This window comes from the organism of the source record quoted next, unplaced genomic scaffold, assembly GCF_019419815.1.
Source record: "Pyrus x bretschneideri cultivar Hongxiangsu unplaced genomic scaffold, Pyrus_bretschneideri_v1 Contig24, whole genome shotgun sequence".
Classification (NCBI taxonomy): Eukaryota; Viridiplantae; Streptophyta; class Magnoliopsida; order Rosales; family Rosaceae; genus Pyrus; species Pyrus x bretschneideri.
This window is the reverse complement of record NW_025999546.1, coordinates 6,030,247-6,045,852: the sequence shown is the minus strand read 5'-3', so window position 1 is coordinate 6,045,852 and position 15,606 is coordinate 6,030,247. Positions and strand designations below refer to the sequence as shown.

Here is a 15,606-nt window from a genome sequence, read left to right as displayed (position 1 = left end):
TCCGAAAGAAAATTTAAAATTAAGAACAAAACATACAAGGCCAAACCATACTCTCATATTATAGCTGCCAATTACATAGCTTAATTATATAGTCTAATCCATAATCATCCTTATATTTATATTCAGCAATTAAATTTAAATAAAAAACAAATTCTCATTCTAATTATGCATTCAATTAATTAGGTTTTGTGGACGCGTTACTGGGCCAAAATTGTACCACATATTTCGGCCCTAGTATCCCCTGGTATCCCTAGGGTATGCCGAAATTTGTAAGGTTAGGATCCAATTCCAACTTGGTCTCCATCTTAGCTCCCACTACTCAAAGAGAATTTACAACAATTAAATTTTTTAATTCGGCTAGGAAATAATATTTTAAATAGGATTTATAACTTTTAGTGTCATATCTTGGTCCATACCCCCATCACATTCCATGCTTCAATCCACCGTAACACGATATTGTTCATTTTGAACTCCGATCACGCTTTCACAGTTTTGTTTTTGGGAACTCACACGAGATAATGTATAAAATGTGAATAAATTAAAATCTAATAAAATTTCTAAGTACACGAGTGCGCGGTGAGCGGGCCTTAGTGGACATTCCAGGTCGGGGTATGTCATTTAGAATCTAATTTGGATATGGAAATAATTTTCCATCACAATCCTAGTCATAATAGGATATTGATTTCCTATTACTTCTATTCAACAATTCAATAAAATTAGGAAACCTAATTCAATACGGAACTCTATTCCAAATAGAATCCCTTTTCCTATTAGATTCATAATCTAATTGAAATCATGAGAGCTGCTCCCAAAGGTCCTCATTGTGAGGACTTGGGAAGTCTTTTTTCTTATATGAACTCTCAGATTAATCTTGCCGTAGATTAAACTCTCAACTTAAATAATTTTAGTTACATGAAACAAAATATTAATTGATAAAACAAAAAAAATAAGAAGAGAAAATAAGTAGATTAAACTCTCAACTTAAATATTTGGTTCCACCTTCAATATAATGTTCATTATTTTAAAAGTAATTATTAAGACTTCTTATCAAAATAAGGATAAACTTAAAATTTTACCTTCTTTTAATTTAAAAAAGAGGAGTGTTGTTTGTCAAGTAAATTACAGATTAATGGTTTAGTTTTATGTAATTGGAGAAACTTGGCTTTATCCCCAAGTAAACCCTACACACTGACACTGATTCTCTGCTAATTTTTTTTTATTTATTGTTTCTCCCCACTTGTATATTTTATTGGGTAAAGTACAAAAAATTACCTCAATTATTAGTGTCACGACACTTTCATACCTTATCTTTTAAAATTGACAATGTCATACCTCATCTTTAGAATTTGTGTCAATGTTATACCTTCTGTTAGCTTGGCCGATTATTTCTCAGTTAAATGCTTACGTGGCTTGATCCAAACCCATTTTTATTAAAAAATTAATAAAATAATATTAAAAACTACAAAAAAATCATTTAATATTTTTAAATATTAAAATAATAAAAAAAAGTAAATAAAATAAAAACCTCAGGTGTCCCCCCCTCTCTTCCCTATCTTCCTGCAACCCAAAAATAAGAAGAAGGAGGGAGAAGAAGAAGAAAAAAAAAAACCCCAAACCAAACCCAGTTCGTCCCCCTTCCCCCCACCACAAACCCAACCCCCTGCAACCCAAAAAGAAAGAGGCAGAAGAAGAAAAAACAAAGGGAAAAAAAAAAAAAAAAAAAAAACCCCAACCCAACCCAAAGGAGGAAGAAGAAGGAAAAAAAAAAAAAAAAAAAAAGGGAAACCCAGTTCGTCCTCCCCCCAACGCAACCTGCAGAGGAAGAACAAGAGAGAGAAGAAAGAAACAAAAACCCAGTTCGTCCGTTCCTCCCCCACTCCCCGCGCACCCACCCTCTTCCCTCCACACCCATTCCCCCCCCCATTTTCTTCGCGCCCAGGTTCTCAACCTTCGGAATTGGCATGGCGAAGGTTTCCCGATTCCACCTCAACGGGATCTGGGTTTTTTTTTTTTTTTTTTTTTTTTTTTGGGTTGCAGGTAGTGGGTGCGAGGTTGGGTGCAGAGGGTGGGTGCGAAGGTGGGGAGGTTGGGTGCGGGGAGAAGAGGGGGTGGGGAGCGGGGAAGACAAATTGGTTTTTTTTTTTTTTTCTCTTCTTTTTTTTGGGTTGCAGTTGTAGGAGGAGGGAAGAAGATGAAGATGAAGATGGGGAGAAGAGAGAGAAGGGAGGGGAAAGGGGACGAACTAAATGTTGGTTTTTTTTTTTTTTTTTTAACTTTTCTTTATTATTTTAATATTTAAAAATATTAAATGATTTTTTTTAGTTTTTAATAATTTTTTAATAAAAAAAAGGATTCCGGATTAAGTCATATCAGCATTTAACTGAGAAATTCACGCCTAACTAACGGAAGGTATAACATTGACACAAATTTGTAAAATGAGGTATGACATCGTCAATTTTAAAAGATAAAGTATAAAAGTGTCGTGACACTAATAATTAAGGTAGTCTTTTGTACTTTATCCTATTTTATTTCAAACAAGAGCCACCTTACGTTTGTTGGAGTTTGAGACCCTCTTGTTCCACATTGGTCAACAATATTTTTTCACTAGCATTTATATAGGCTTATTCCTTTTTCTTAGTAAGTAGAACTTGGACCATTTGGAAATGGATTGAAAGCTTGGGCTTTATGGTTGTGTGAATTAGGCTTGAGGATTATACTATAATATTAATATTAATTAATCAAGACAAGGACCTTGGGCCTTGGGGCACTTGGGGCCAAGGAATTAAAATTAATCTGATCAATTAGTTTTAATTTCGAATTAAGTTTTTAATTAATTTAATTAAAAACGTTTTGATTAATAGACACAACTCTTTGGAAAGAGTTGTATCTTTTTGGAAAGAGCTGTATAGCTTCAGATACATCCAAAAGGTGTTTGAAGAGGTATGAAAAAGCCTATATAACTGGAGTCCTCATTTCCATAAATCATTATCTTTTCTTCTTCCTCCTTATCTTCCGTACAAACTTTACAGAGAGTAAACACACAAAGCAATTCGCTAGAGTTCTATAATCCAGTGCGGGTTGTAGAATTAGATAGTTGTATCCTGGTCGAGCAGACGTTGTAGAACCACAAGCACACGAGTGGGACGGAAATACTATTCGAAGGACATAGCGTTTGCGCTAGCCTCTACCTTCAATTCATTCAAGTTAGTATCATATTAATTTTTTTGTAATTATTGTGTTATTGCATTCTGTATTGTAATTATTTTTGAATAATAACGTATAAGTATTTCGGTTCTGTATTTCTGTTATTTTATTGTTTCTAAATTGTTCTCCAACAATCTTCGAACAATATGGAACAATCGGGAACTAAACCTCATTCTGAGAAGCCTGAGAAATTTAAGGGTGGAGACTTCAAAAGATGGCAGCAGAAAATGCTGTTTTATTTGACAACCTTAAATTTGGCTAATGTTCTGCGCGAGACTGTACCTACTGCAGATGGAGAAAATATTTTTTCTGCAAAAACTTTAAAGGCTATAGATGCCTGGAATCATAATGATTTCCTCTGCAGAAACTATATTCTCAATGCATTAGATGATTCATTGTATGATGTCTATGTAGTATGCAAAACAGCCAAGGAACTTTCGGAATCACTTGAGAAAAAATATAAAACTGAGGATGCTGGTTCGAAGAAATTTGTTGTGGGCAAATTTTTGGACTACAAAATGGTAGATTCCAAGTCCGTTGTCTCTCAAACTGAAGATCTCCAGAAAATCATCCATGACATTCATGTTGAAGGAATGGTGATCAATGAGTCTTTCCAAGTGGCGTCCTTCATAGAAAAATTGCCACCTTCTTGGAAAGAGTTCAAGAATTATCTCAAGCACTAACGTAAAGAGATGACCTTTGAGGATCTCATTGTAAGGCTGAGAATAGAGGAAGATAACAGAAAGAATGAGAAGGGTCTGGTTTCGAGTATGGAAGCCAAAGCGAATGTTGTTGAAGGAAGTTCATCAAAGTAAAGGCCGAAGTTCCAGAAAACTAAGAAGAAGAAAAACACTTTGTCCCTGGTGCGAAAGGCAAAGACTTCAAGAAAATCAAGGGAAGTTGCTGGGTTTGTGGAAAGCAAGGCCATAGGGCTCAAGAATGTCACCATCGAAGGGATCAAGGTCCTGGAAATCAAGGCAACAACAACCGCGCTAACTTGATTAAAAACAATGTGGATGCCTTGGCTGCAATGATTTCTAAAATCAACCTTGTATCTGATCACGCTGATTGGTGGATAGATACCGGTGCAACTCACCATGTGTGTGATGACAGAAATATGTTCTATTCGTACTAGAAAATCGAGGGAAACGAGCAGCTGTTTATGGGAAATGCATCTGCATCTGCATCTGTTGTGGCTGGAATAGGGAAATGTGTTTTGAAATTCACTTCTAGAAAGGAATTAACCCTCCTTGATGTGCTACATGTCCACGATATAAGGAAGACTCTTGTTTCTGGTCCTATCCTTAGTAATAAAGGATTCAAACTAGTTTTTGAGTCCAATAAGTTTGTACTAACTAAAGGGGGAATGTTTGTAGAGAAGGGTTACCTTGCTGATGGATTATTTAAACTAAATGTACTTGTTAATGCTATGAATGAAATAAATAATGTTTTTGCTTATATTGTTGATTCGTCTAATTTATGGCATTTTAGGTTAGGACATGTAAATTTTCGTTCACTTTTTAGAATGCATAATTTAGGTTTGCTGCCCAAAAATGATTATCTAGATAATGTTAAATGTGAGACTTGTATAGAATCGAAATTTGCGAGTTAAAGCTTTAAATCAGTGCATGAAAAGTCCAATGATTTATTAGATTTAATTCATAGTGACTTGTGTGATTTTAGATCATATCCAACTCGTGGTGGAAATAACTATTATGTAACATTTATAGATGATTTCAGTAAGTATTGTTATGTTTATTTACTTCATAGTAAAGATGAGACCTTGGATATGTTTAAGACATATAAAGCAAAAGTTGAGAATCAACTTAACAAGAAGATTAAAGTCTTAAGGTCCGATAGGGGAGGAGAATATGAGTCTCATGCCTTTGCTGAATTTTGTGCCACACATGACATAATTCATCAAATAACAGCCCCTTATACATCGCAACAAAACAGTGTTGCTGAACGGAAAAATAGGACTTTTAAAGACATGATCAATTCTATGTTGAATAGCTCTAGGCTTCCACACAATTTGTGGGGGAAAGCTTTACTTACTGCAAATAAAATTTTGAATCGAATTCCATATAAAACGAGAAAAGAGTCACCATATGAATTATGGAAAGGAAGAACACCAACGTTTAAATTGCTTAAAGTGTAGGGTTACCTGGCAAAAGTACAAGTCCCATTGCCAAAGAGAACAAAATTAGGGCCTAAAACTGTAGATTGTGTTTTTATTGGTTTTGCATCTAATAGTTCAGCTTATAGATTCTTAGTTTTTCATTCCGAAGTCAGTGATATACATGTCAATACTATTATAGAATCTATAAACGCAATATTTTTTGAGGATATATTTCCATACACAATAGGCAAGTCTAATTTATTGAAAAAGAGATTACATGATGATGTATCTGAGGTTAATGACGAACCTAGAGAACATGATGATGGTTCATCCTCGTCTAGAGTTCAAGAAGAAGAAGAACTTGAACCTAGAAGGAGTAAAAGGACAAAAATTCGAAAGGACTTTGGGCCTGATTTTGTGACCTTATTAACCGAGACAGAACCTCAATCATTCAAGAAGGCCATGTCCACTCCTAAAGCTCCATTTTGGAAGGATGCAATTAATAGTGAGATAGATTCCATTATGCAAAATCATACATGGGAATTAGTCGATTTGCCCCCTGGCAATAAACCAATTGGGTACAAATGGATCTTTAAGAACAAATTAAAACATAATGGTACGATTGACAAATATAAGGCTCGTTTGGTAGCTAAAGGATACCGTAAAAAACATGGTTTGGATTTCTTTGATACATACTCGCCTGTAACGAGAATTACGTCAATAGGACTGTTGATTGCTATAGCTACACTCCATAACATGGAAATACACCAAATGGATGTAAAGACTGCATTCTTAAATGGAGACTTAGATGAGGAAATATATATGGAACAACCCGAGGAGTTTGTGGTTAAAGGTCAAGAACACAAAGTTTGTAAACTTGTGAAATTACTATATGGGCTTAACAAGCTCCAAAGCAATGGCATGAAAAATTTGACCATATTATGATAATACATGGTTTTAAGATAAACGAATGTGATAAGTGTGTCTACACAAAAACTCAAAATAATGCTTACGTTATGTTGTGTTTATATGTAGATGATATGCTTATAATGGGAACTAACAAAGAGATAATAAATTGGACCAAAAAGATATTAAAATCAAGTTTCGATATGAAAGATCTTGGATTAGCTGATGTGATTCTTGGTGTAAAAATAAAAAGAAACCAAGAAGGATATATTCTTACTCAGTCCCATTATATAGAAGCTACACTTAGAAAATATGGTCATTTGGAAAGTAAAGATGCAATTACTCCTTTTGATGCCAATAGCAAACTTAAGAAAAATAGAGGTAATGCTATATCTCAACGTGAATACTCACAAGTTATTGGAAGTCTTATGTACATTATGAATTATACAAGGCCTGATATAGCATACTCAGTGAGTAGACTGAGTAGATATACATGCAATCGTGGGCATGATCATTGGGACGCTTTAATTCGAGTATTGAGATACTTAAAGTATACAATGAATTATGGATTGCATTATACAAGGTATCCTCCTGTGCTTGAAGGATTTACTGATGCGAATTAGATATCGGATAGTAATGATACAAAATCCACAAGTGGATATGTATTTACTTTGGAAGGAGCAGCAATATCTTGGAAATCTTCTAAACAAACATGCATAGCCCGATCAACCATGGAATCGGAATTTATAGCTCTCGATATGGTTGGAGGAGAAGCTGAGTGGCTAAGAGATTTTTTGGAGGATGTTCCCATATGGCCTATACCTGTAATGGCAATATGTATACACTGTGATAATTTAGCTGCACAATATCGAGCTAAAAATAGTGTATACAATGGGAAGTCTAGACAAATTAGATGAAGGCATAATACAATAAAGCAATGACTCTTTAGTGGTGTAATTTCTATTGACTATGTTAAGTCAAAAGATAATATTGCGGATCCGCTTACTAAAGGTTTGTCTAGAGAGCAAGTTAAGCATACATCGAGGGGAATGTGTTTAAAGCCAATAGAGTAAAATGAAACTGCCGAACGGAAACCTAACCTAGTTGATTGGAGATCCCATAGTCTAGGTTCAATAGGCAAACTGGTTTGGCTATATTCAAGAAGAAACACATTTACATACCCATTCCTATGATGGAAGAAGTGGTGTGACTGCTGATGATGTAGGATACATTAGTTTAATGATATTGATACTTGTAAATCAAGTGGAATAGTAGCAGCCTATTCTTAATCAATATCACCTATATAAGAGTAAATGTGGGGTCGCATTTATGAGAATTACATGACTACATTCTCTAAAACTCTCATGAATCCAGGATTTGTTCAGGACCAAAAAGAACACAAACGTATGAATATGTAATGTGTAAATGTGGCATATGTTTTGCTTATTGTCTTGGTTTACTGTGGAGATGAACAGTTCAAGATTTTATATTCACTGCGTCATCTAGTAAATCCGATAAGTATATACTAAGGTAGGTTCAAGTCCAAAAGACACTTCTTCTGATGTATGTCATATCTATTGTTTACTCTCATATCTTAGTGTGCCTAGGACCAAAGAGTCGTCTCAATGTGAGGTATTGTTGGAGTTTGAGACCCTCTTGTCCCACATTGGTCAACAGTATTTTTTCACTAGCCTTTATATAGGCTTATTCCTTTTTCTTAATAAGTAGAACTTAGACCATTTGGAAATGGATTGAAGGCTTGGGCCTTATGTTTGTGTGAATTAGGCTTGAAGATTATACTATAATATTAATATTAATTAATCAAGACAAGGGCCTTGGGCCTTGGGGCACTTGGGACCAAGGAATTAAAATTAATCTGATCAATTAGTTTTAATTTCGAATTAAGTTTTTAATTAAATTAATTAAAAACGTTTTGATTAATAGACACAACTCTTTGGAAAGAGTTGTATCTTTTTGGAAAGAGCTGTATAGCTTCAGATACATCCAAAAGGTGTTTGAAGATGTATGAAAGAGCCTATATAACTGGAGTCCTCATTTCCATCAATCATTATCTTTTCTTCTTCCTCCTTATCTTCCGTACAAACTTTCTAGAAAGTAAACATACAAAGCAATTTGCTAGAGTTTTATAATCCAGTGTGGGTTGTAGAATTAGGTAGTTGTATCCTGGTCGAGCAGACGTTGTAGAACCACAAGCACACGAGTGGGACGGAAATACTATTCGAAGAACATAGCGTTTGCGCTAGCCTCTACCTTCAATTCATTCAAGTTAGTATCATATTAATTTTTTTGTAATTATTGTGTTATTGCATTCTGTATTGCAAGTATTTTTGAATAATAAAGTATAAATATTTCGGTTCTGTATTTTTGTTATTTTATTGTTTCTAAATTGTTCTCTAACAAGTTTCACAGTTTGCATTGAAACATGACGAATAAGACATCCGTCTGGCAGCAGGAGCGGGAGCAAGACCATCCCAATTGCATCTTCCTACCGCAAAACCTCAAATTCCGATCACTCACGCCTTCAAACTCGGTGCCGTTAAATCAGCGCCTGTCAATTTCAGGTACCTGAATTTCTGGCTTTGTTTTGTTTTCACCTCTTGAGTCCTGTGACTTGAGATTTCTTGTTTGCTTGATTAGTTGGCTGAAGAACAAGTCGAAAATATGATTGTTGTTTTCGTAGACTGTATTTGCATGCATCTCAATCTTTTTTGTAAATTCTGAATGGTTCAAGTTAACGTCAAGATCAATAATAGATGATGTTAAGTATCCTTAAACTTTAAGAGTTTTTTTTTTTTTTTCCTTTCTTTCTTTCTTCTGATCAGGTTCAAGAAGAGCGTTTTGAGATTGCAAATAAGGGAAAGATGGCATGCTGTGTCTGCATCAAAAAACTCAAACCCTCCTCTGTCTGACTATGGAGATTCGATCAAAGATAAATCGGGCACGGTTGAAAAGGATGATGCTGCCCAAGGCCCTTCTCTGCCAACCATTTTGGCTGGACTTCTAAGGCTTATCGTTCCTTTTCTCGTGTTTGTTTTTGCATCAGTTCTATCTTGGTGTATTGGTTTATTGGGCACTAGGCAATTTTTAGATTGGGCGTTGTCCTCGTCTCGTAAATAAATTCAGAACCTTGTCTACTAACCATTTTGGCTGGATTTCTGAGATTTTTTCGGCCTTTTTCTCATGTTTGTTCTTATCAGTTCAGTTGTATTCTGGTACATTGGTATTTGGATTGATACTATGATGATTTTCCTCCTAAATAAATATTCCATTTCATAAGTTTAATAGAGAAGGATGCAGGGACATTTTGATGTTTCATATGATTGGAATTTGGAATTGAATTGATTTGAGTATTGCTGCGGATTGGTTTTATCATTACCAGTTTATCTGTAAAGGCCGTCTTGACTTCTATGAATTTGTTACATCAAGGGGATACAATGAGCCGATACATTCTCTAACATACCAACCGGAATATATTTCACTTTATCTACATCTCTCAAATCATATTACACAAATCATATTACAAACAACTCGGGAGGGATAACCTATTTATTTTCATTTCTCATTCAGCTTTGGCCCGAAAAACGATCATCTGAATTTGCTTTCGTTTTTAAGCACCCGACAAAAAAGAGTAATACTACAAGCACCAAAATAAATCCACGATTTTATGGGTTCTGTTGAATATAAGGAATATGTAGAACTGGCATCTCATCGTCAGCGTGGTGTTTACTTAAACCCTTATTAGGATGGGCTCAATACACAACAAAATCCTGCCACTGTTAAGTGAAGAATCTGAAATTTAAGAGGAACGACTAGACTAGAAAACAAACATGCACACCAGCTAGCTATTGATCTCGTGGTACTTTTCTTCTTAATGTTGAAAGGTGTCAACTGCTAACTGGAACTTCTCTCTTTTGCTTCTGGGTTATCATCTGCCACTGAAGTTGTAAAATTGCGTCGTTCATCAGCAGTGGCACTAATAACTGGCATCCATACATCTGCAGTACCACTCAACAGTGACTTCACCTGGGGATCTGCAGCCATCGCTGAAGAAATCATCTCATCTACATCATCCAACTTTGCCGATAATTTATCCAACTCCTTGGCTATTTCCAGCTGATCAGATGGCATGCAGATATATACACCAACAGAGAAAAGACCTTAAATATTTATTTCATATGTAGAATTCATGATTATTTTGTTTCTGAAAATGTAAAACATTGAGGAGAAATGAGGAAAACATGGAAAAGAGAATCTATTTTCAAACTACCTCGTCCAGATGCTGCGTTGACTGCGATGGAAGTTTTGTAACCTCCAATCCAAGGGCTTCGATTTTTGAACGCAATTCAACTTCTTCTTCATTGGTCAATGCTTCCACCTTCACAGTATAAGTTATAGAAAAGTTCCTTCTCAGGGGAAAATGAAAGGAAAACATTCATACAAGCATACAAAAGTAGTTCCAAAACCAGGACTACATACATCAGACCCTGAGTTGGCAAAGTGTAATTATTACTAGACAAAAGCATAGTTGTCATCCCATATATCCCACATTTACTTTCTTCTTCCAACAAAATGTGAAAACCATTTTCAATTAGGTGGGATGCGAATGCTTTTAGTATTCGAGAAAAAAGAGAAAAAGGTATAACGAATCACACGGCACATCAATACAAGGCTTTCATGCTACGACATTCACGTACACAAACTCAATCTCCTAACAGAGCTTTGAAAACATTCTATGACTAAATTTTCCAGCTACTGCCCCAAAATTTGGTTACACAAGTGGTTCTTTTCAAATCCTTTATATTAACTGTAAAACTTTAAAATAGTCTCCATGACCCTCAGAGGAAGTTTGTAAGTGTCATAAAAGACCACACGAATTTATTTGCCAGTCATTCTTACTCCATCATCCTAAAGCTGGGCAGTCTTACTCTAACATATGCACCCTCTAGCAAACAAAACAGGTGTAACTGTCATAAAATAACTCAAAAGAATATGCTTACTAGTTTCAAAGGTTAACCAAGGGGATGAATCAATAATTTTCCCAAAAGAACAGATGGAAATTCATTGAAGCATTCAGTGATATTGCTACTAGTGTTAGCCATTTGTAGCAACTAGCAAGTATACGATGATTGGCATCCTCCTTGGTATTTTACCCCATTAGATCATACTCACCTTTTGAAGATAAAGATAGGACAGTCTCTCCTACTAGGTTTTCAAATTCAAAAGAAAAGAATAAGGATTTTGCATCATTACCAGAAAGAAAGAGGAACTGTGCCTCAATTTCAATCTCAAATGCATAATTATTTATTTATGTTTTGCAATTTTCTCTTCAGGATTTCAGTCACCTCTTTTGCAATCAGTTAAGTAGCAATACATTGTGTGTGAAAAAGATGAAGCGCTTGACATCATACAGAATCTCTTCCACCACTCACCGCTTTGATTGGACATCATGTTGAAATGAATCCTACATATGTTCATGACAAAAGTCCCTTTTTCTAAAACAAAAGAGATGTCTACCACATCACTCAGAAGAGACATTGTAATTTTCTTCCGGTCAATGGGGAAGGGGGAATTCGAACTCTGGCCTTAAGTGTGGGGTAAATGTTCACTGCTACCGGAACTATAAGCCCCCACATGGCGTTACGCCATCACATTGCATAACAGAGTGGATGGGCATAACCGTCTTCAATTTTACCTTTAGTATGACACAAAATGGTATTCGCAGGGATTGGAATCCAATTACTCAAGTATTCATGAATTATACACAACAAATGGCTAACAATGATATCTATCAAATTATCAAAGGTTCGTCAAGAGAATCCAAAAAATGCCAAAACTAAAAGCCCCAAGTCACCTAGTAAAACACATTCTAAAAAGAAATTTGAAATAAGAACACCTCAGAACACCATAAACTCAAACACCCAGATCATAAATTTATCAAGACAAAAAGCGGTTTTCTACCACACCCAGATGATTACAACCATGTTTCTATTCATAGTTTTGATAAATTAAAACCGTAAAAGAGAAGTTAGAAACGAGAAGCAAATCAAATCAGGCGAAATTGGAAGAAATAAATGTTGGATTTGCAAAGGAGAAGGTAATAAAACCTGTTGGAGGAGACCAGAGAGGAGCTGAAACAGGTGGGCATCTGGCTTTCCTTCCTCTGCCATGGGAGAGATTCGTCACCCCTCACGTGTGTTCCTTCGGACAGTTTCGCTACCTGGCAAACGGGTGTGATTGTCATGGTCGTGTCAGCCTAATTATATTAACCGATCGTGTTTGTGTTAAATTTGTCCGAGGATTCTCTATCTTTTAATTTCTCTAATTTTTCATGCTTTTGTATTTAAATAATTACGGTTAAGTTATGTTAATATCTTATATTAATTTTTTATAAAAATAATAAGATAAAAAATAATGTGTGAGATGAGGAAATGAAATGAAATGTGAATAAGAGAGTAGAGAATCTCCTTCAAATTTATTATGTTAACAATTTTTATTGGTTTGACCAGATAAACGATCTAACCTGTTATGTTATACCTTTGACCTAGGACTCATTGGCAAAACTATAGAGGCACAAGTAGGTGTGGCCGCGCTTTCGGTCATAAATCGACATTGTGTAAAAATCTGCCCCCTGATTCTTTGAACATGCACTAAATGTTGCTGTTGAGTTGTGCGCTGCACCCAGGCTAAAACGTCGTTTTTTATCTAAAAACAGAGAAAGTTGAAGCAACATCATTTCGGTTTTTTAATATAATATATGTGTGTGTATATAATGTATACACGTAATAAGGCACTACTCGTCCCCTATTACACGTACAAGGCTGGAGTTTCGTGGTCCAAAGACAAACTTCAGACAAAAAGAAGGCATAAGCTTCTGCCATTGGAAGCAGCAGCCAGCAGGCCAACGCTGCCCAGCCACGCGTCGTCACCCTTCACGGCTCCACGCTGTCGTCAGCCACCAAACCCACCATCGCACAGTTAATTTTGAAGTAAATCTCTAAGACCATTTCCAAAAGAGATGCCAAAATTGTTACGTAAGCATACAATAGTAAAAAAATGGCAACAAACTTTCTCCAACCGAGCCTTCAATTTCATAGGTGGCTCTAAATCATTTGAAGGCAAAGTCTTTTGCTGTCAAATTTGATAGCGGATGTCAAATTTATTAAATGATATTTTAATAGATTAATATAATATATGATAAATGTTGTTATGTTTTTTAAATATTTGATTGGTTGCCTTAATTATTGGACTTCACAAAAAGATAAAAAGTTTATTAAATAACATTATTATTTAACATATCGGGTGAAGCAAAATATTGTACAAAATGTCAAATTGCCACATAAGCTATCCACTATCATTTTGATGTTTAAATTTTGACATCTTCCTTAGAGATACTCTAATTTTTCAAATTTAAATCACTAATTAATAATTTAACATGAAATTTTTGTTTAATTGATATAATTTAATATGGTTATTGATTAATTGAATTGGTTTTTTTTGTTAAACAAATGGGCTAATAGTCCGACAAAAGCCAAATCACAAAATAATGTTGCGGGGTGGAGAGATATAAGACAATAATAATTGTTTATAGAATATGGAGCTTGCTCAAAATAGATTGGACCCAAAGGATGAGAGAGGATCAGGTTAACCAACTGATTAACAACAAAATTCATCTCATGATGGATATGCAAGTAACATCCTATGAGGGAGTTATTCGAATAATGATTATTCAAACTAGTTGACGAATTGGCTCACCAACAACATTGAATATGAAACGAGACAAGTTAACATATGAGTAAGACAAAGCTAGAGATGAAGTAAATGCGAAAGAAAGGGAGTTAAATAGGCAAGAAAGACAAGGAGAAGGATTGGAAGATCATGTCCCGATACCTTGACGATGAGCTCCTAATCCAAAATGTTTTTTTGGAGAATTGAAAAACAATCGCGTCATAAGAAGAAGACCTACAAAAGATGAGGAAGTTTCATATACTCCAAGGGTAAAGTGAATAGTATCATGATTGACTTTTTAGTGTAAAATTGTGATTTTTCATTAAAATGAATAGTACCGGAAGCTCTTCGTTAAAATTCTCAAATAAATATTGTAAATAGTACTTGACCTTTATCTTTGTGCTTTTTAAACAAGCGTTAGTTGTACAAAGGCAAGGATTTTACAAAGTAAATAGTAAAAGTAACTTGTTATTCCACTCACGGGTAACAATGCTCTTAATAAATACAAAAATAATCCGTAAACGAACTCTTTCGAGTGTGAAATCGCGCCCGTGGTGTTTGGTGTGTGCTTTCGGGGCATGTAGGCAATTGCACTGCAAGTCGGTCACACATATCGCAAGTGCCTGCAAAGTTGCAATGCATAGTTCATTCGTAGTGCATACACGTGACCCCCACCTACCATTGGCAAACTTAATTGGACCTTCCATGTCAGATTGTCCGGTTACCAGATTTTCCCCCAACCCGCCAATAGTATCCGAATGAGAGGATCCTCATGAAGATCTTCCAATCACCTTACGTAACTTCATCTTACATTGTATGATTAATTTTTATTAAATACTATTTGTATTTAATTTTAAATAAAAAAATTTATAATAGATTTTGAATGCACAATGTACAAAAAAATGACATAATTGGAGAATTTTCTGAATTCTCACAAAAAGAATCAAGAGAGGATCCTCATTCATAGGAGAGATTTTTCAATGTAATCAATATACGGGATGATACATCATGTGTTATTATACAAATAGTACGATATGTGTGTTAAAAAGTTAATAACTTAAAAAATAAAAATTTTCACCACTTCTATAAAAAGACGTGGTGTACCATTCGTGTTCTGATCATAATGAAAAATTCATCCATTCATAGTATCCCGCACATCGAGAAATTTTTAATTGTTACGAGAACACGGTGGTACATCCCGTGTTTTTATGTAAGTAGTGGAAAATTTCATTTTTTTAAGTTATTAACTTTTTAACACATATATCTCATAATTTATATAATAATATGTAATGTATCATTCCGTATGACGATCACATTAAAAAATATCGTCCTCACATGAGAACGCAGAGAGAAGACAGAGAGAAACTAAAGTGATGACGTGGCACCCTTGACAAGTGAGATGTGGGACCCAGCCTTGACTTGGAGAGGAGAGAGATAATTTGCGTCTGCGATTATGCCAGCCTGCCTTGACTTGGAGAGGAGAGAGATATTTTGGGCATGCAATTCTGCCTTATCTTTGCAGCCCCTGTATTATTGATTATTGGTAGCTAGCGCTTCCACTAATCAGAGAAGAGTGTCAGTGTGTCTCTCAGTCTCTCTGTCTCTCTGTCAAGGGTGCATGTGTTTCCCTT

General features: G+C 35.2%; 1 protein-coding gene and 1 long non-coding RNA gene across 2 annotated transcripts; one reads left to right on the top strand and one right to left on the bottom strand.

Moving 5' to 3' along the window:
- The first annotated feature begins 8,671 nt into the window (after positions 1-8,671).
- LOC108867140 lies at positions 8,672-9,565 on the top strand. Its single transcript, XR_007258932.1, has 2 exons — positions 8,672-8,811; positions 9,073-9,565. It is a non-coding gene; the product is annotated as an uncharacterized LOC108867140 (long non-coding RNA).
- Positions 9,566-9,899: 334 nt separating this feature from the next.
- Positions 9,900-12,510, bottom strand: LOC103945815. Its single transcript, XM_009356397.3, has 3 exons — positions 12,355-12,510; positions 10,518-10,625; positions 9,900-10,363 (listed from the first exon to the last, which is right to left on the bottom strand). Exons 1-3 carry the CDS (start codon positions 12,415-12,417, stop codon positions 10,142-10,144), a joined length of 393 nt encoding a protein of 130 aa, XP_009354672.2. The 5' UTR covers positions 12,418-12,510; the 3' UTR covers positions 9,900-10,141.
- Between the last annotated feature and the right edge of the window lie 3,096 nt (positions 12,511-15,606).

What these genes read in the sequence shown, in the direction of transcription:
- LOC103945815 (XM_009356397.3), bottom strand. Translation starts at nt 12,417, where the DNA reads ATGGCAGAGGAAGGAAAGCCAGATGCCCACCTGTTTCAGCTCCTCTCT. An exon ending in TCTCTGGTCTCCTCCAACAG is followed by an intron (nt 10,626 to 12,354) that starts GTTTTATTACCT and finishes TATACTGTGAAG; the next exon opens with GTGGAAGCATTGACCAATGA. An exon ending in CAACGCAGCATCTGGACGAG is followed by an intron (nt 10,364 to 10,517) that starts GTAGTTTGAAAA and finishes CCATCTGATCAG; the next exon opens with CTGGAAATAGCCAAGGAGTT.